This window comes from Palaemon carinicauda, chromosome 9 (genome assembly GCF_036898095.1).
Source record: "Palaemon carinicauda isolate YSFRI2023 chromosome 9, ASM3689809v2, whole genome shotgun sequence".
NCBI lineage: Eukaryota > Metazoa > Arthropoda > Malacostraca > Decapoda > Palaemonidae > Palaemon > Palaemon carinicauda.
The window spans coordinates 21,314,356-21,316,496 of NC_090733.1; the positions used below are offsets into that span (position 1 = coordinate 21,314,356).

At 32.6% G+C, this 2,141-nt stretch overlaps 1 protein-coding gene across 1 annotated transcript in view; it reads right to left on the reverse strand.

Annotated features, from left to right (window-relative positions):
- The window catches only part of LOC137646303 (uncharacterized), a 1,883-nt gene extending 568 nt beyond the window's left edge, over positions 1–1,315 (reverse strand). Inside the window, exons 1-2 of the mRNA XM_068379413.1 lie at positions 665–1,315; positions 180–368 (exon numbers count right to left, since the gene is read on the reverse strand). Of these exons, the coding sequence (XP_068235514.1) occupies positions 180–368; positions 665–1,315 (840 nt within the window). The remainder of the gene's footprint in view (positions 1–179; positions 369–664) is intronic.
- Between the last annotated feature and the right edge of the window lie 826 nt (positions 1,316–2,141).

Below are 2,141 nucleotides of genomic sequence, written 5' to 3' on the forward strand. Positions count from 1 at the left end.
TACAGTCACTTTTTCTACAGTACTTGTAATGGGATTTTGTATGAAGATGTTGTTTAAGAACCTCTTTAATTGACTATTAAATATTTCAGCTGGGTATCCATTATTCAAAAAAAAAAAAAAGTACGTAAAAATTCTATTTCTATATTAAATTTGATATATTTTTTAGAGATTCTCCATACTCTGTATAGAAAAGTTGAAAAGGCATTCAGTTTAAATCGATGAAATGTAAAACTGGTGAAATGGAGGCCTACTCCAGTATAAGTTTTCTTTCTGAATACTGCAGTATTAATAGTACTTTGTTCTCTTTCTAACATTATATCTAAGAATGGTAATTTATGGTTTTCTTCTTCTTCTTTCGTGAAATTTATCTTAGGATGTTTAGAATTTAAATAAGTAAAAAAATTTTCAGCCTGCTCTTTTTTTTTAAATATTATATATGTGTCATCCACATACCGTCCGTAAAATATAGGCTTAAAATCTATTGGACATTGTTCTAACCATTTCTTTTCGTAATAACACAGAAAGACATTTGCTAGGGGTGCACTAAGAGGTTGTCCCATTGCTGACCCATATTTCTGTTTATAGTACTCGTCATTGAACTTGAAGTAGCTGTTATCTATTGCTTTTTCAACATTTGTTTGAGTTCTTTATCTACACACCTTACCATATTTTCGTCATTTATTTGTTCAAGTATTATGATAATTGTTTCTTCAACTGGCTCATTAGTGTAAAGGGAATCTATGTCGTAGCTGACCATATAGTTATCACTATTTACCTGTATATTCTTTAAGTCATCTATAAGCTGCATGCTGTTTTTTAAAGTATACTCGTTAAAAGTAAAGTTTTCTATGAATTGTATTAGGAACTTTGAGAAAGCGTACAATGGTATTTTTCTAGCTGACATTCCTGGTCTAATAGGGATATTTTCTTTGTGTACCTTAGGCAATCCATATAAAATTCCCGGCCTTGTACCTGTTGCATATACCTCTTTATATTCTTTTTCTGTTATAATTCCCTTTGATTGCCATTTTCTTAAATTTCTGTTATGTCTATCTTCGAGCAATATCGTATGTTTGAGTGGGTCATCTACATTTACCTTTTCAAAAGTATTATCCTTTTCAAGTACCTCCTTTACCTTCTTTAAATAGTTTGATTTGTTCATTATAACTGCTCCTTTTCCTTTATCCGGTTTACATATGATCAAATTTTCATCTTTTCCCAACCTCTTTAAGATTTGTATGTCGTCTTTATGAAAGAATCTCGTTCTGTTCTCAGATCTTTGTTTGCTTATGACATTACCATATAATTGTCTCATTTGACTATAAAGTACTTCTTTCGTTTCACCTTGTTTTTGCGGTCTAACTTGAAGTTTATCAACAAACAATTCAAAAGACAATTGCCAATGAAACCCTTTAACATAAGGAACAAAATTGTTCTAACCCTAACGATAATAACTCTTTCTCCCTCCTACTCAAGAGCCTATCTGAACAGTTATACACTGCTTTATTTACATCAACTGTCGGGGGTTTATAAAATCCCCCTAGAAAAAATAACTTTTTGGCATGTGTTAACATAACATTATCTTTATATTTCTCAACATTTTTAAGTACAAAAAATCGAATATGATTAAAATCTAAAAAACCTAATCTGTTTTTTACAGTATCATGACACTATAAAAGCACTCTTTGTTGTACACTCTGGTCTTTCCTTTTCGCTCGAAGTTCGTTGAGAAATAGCGTTGTTTGCCACTCTTTGTAGAACGGCTTTCGATGTAATGTTTTCTACTTTTCTCTGTTCGCTATGTATATGAATATTATAAGTATTTGTTAAAGTAAATAAAAAACGGATTTTGAGCGAAGTGAAAAATCTATTTTTGGGTGAGATGGCCATGTCGTCCTGATGGAAGTTCCTATAGGGTAGCTTCCTAGGGTATATTACAACTACGGCGATATACCCAGAGAATTTACCTTAAGGTACCCAGAATTCTAACTCCTGGAGCGAATATCCCTAATGAAAGGGATATCGCGACATATCAGAGGACGTATTCTTGACACGCCACATGGCAATCTGCACCGCAAACAGAGATAACACATCGAGGGGTTAATTGGCAAGAAACGAAAACGGGAAAGAAAAAGGGGGAG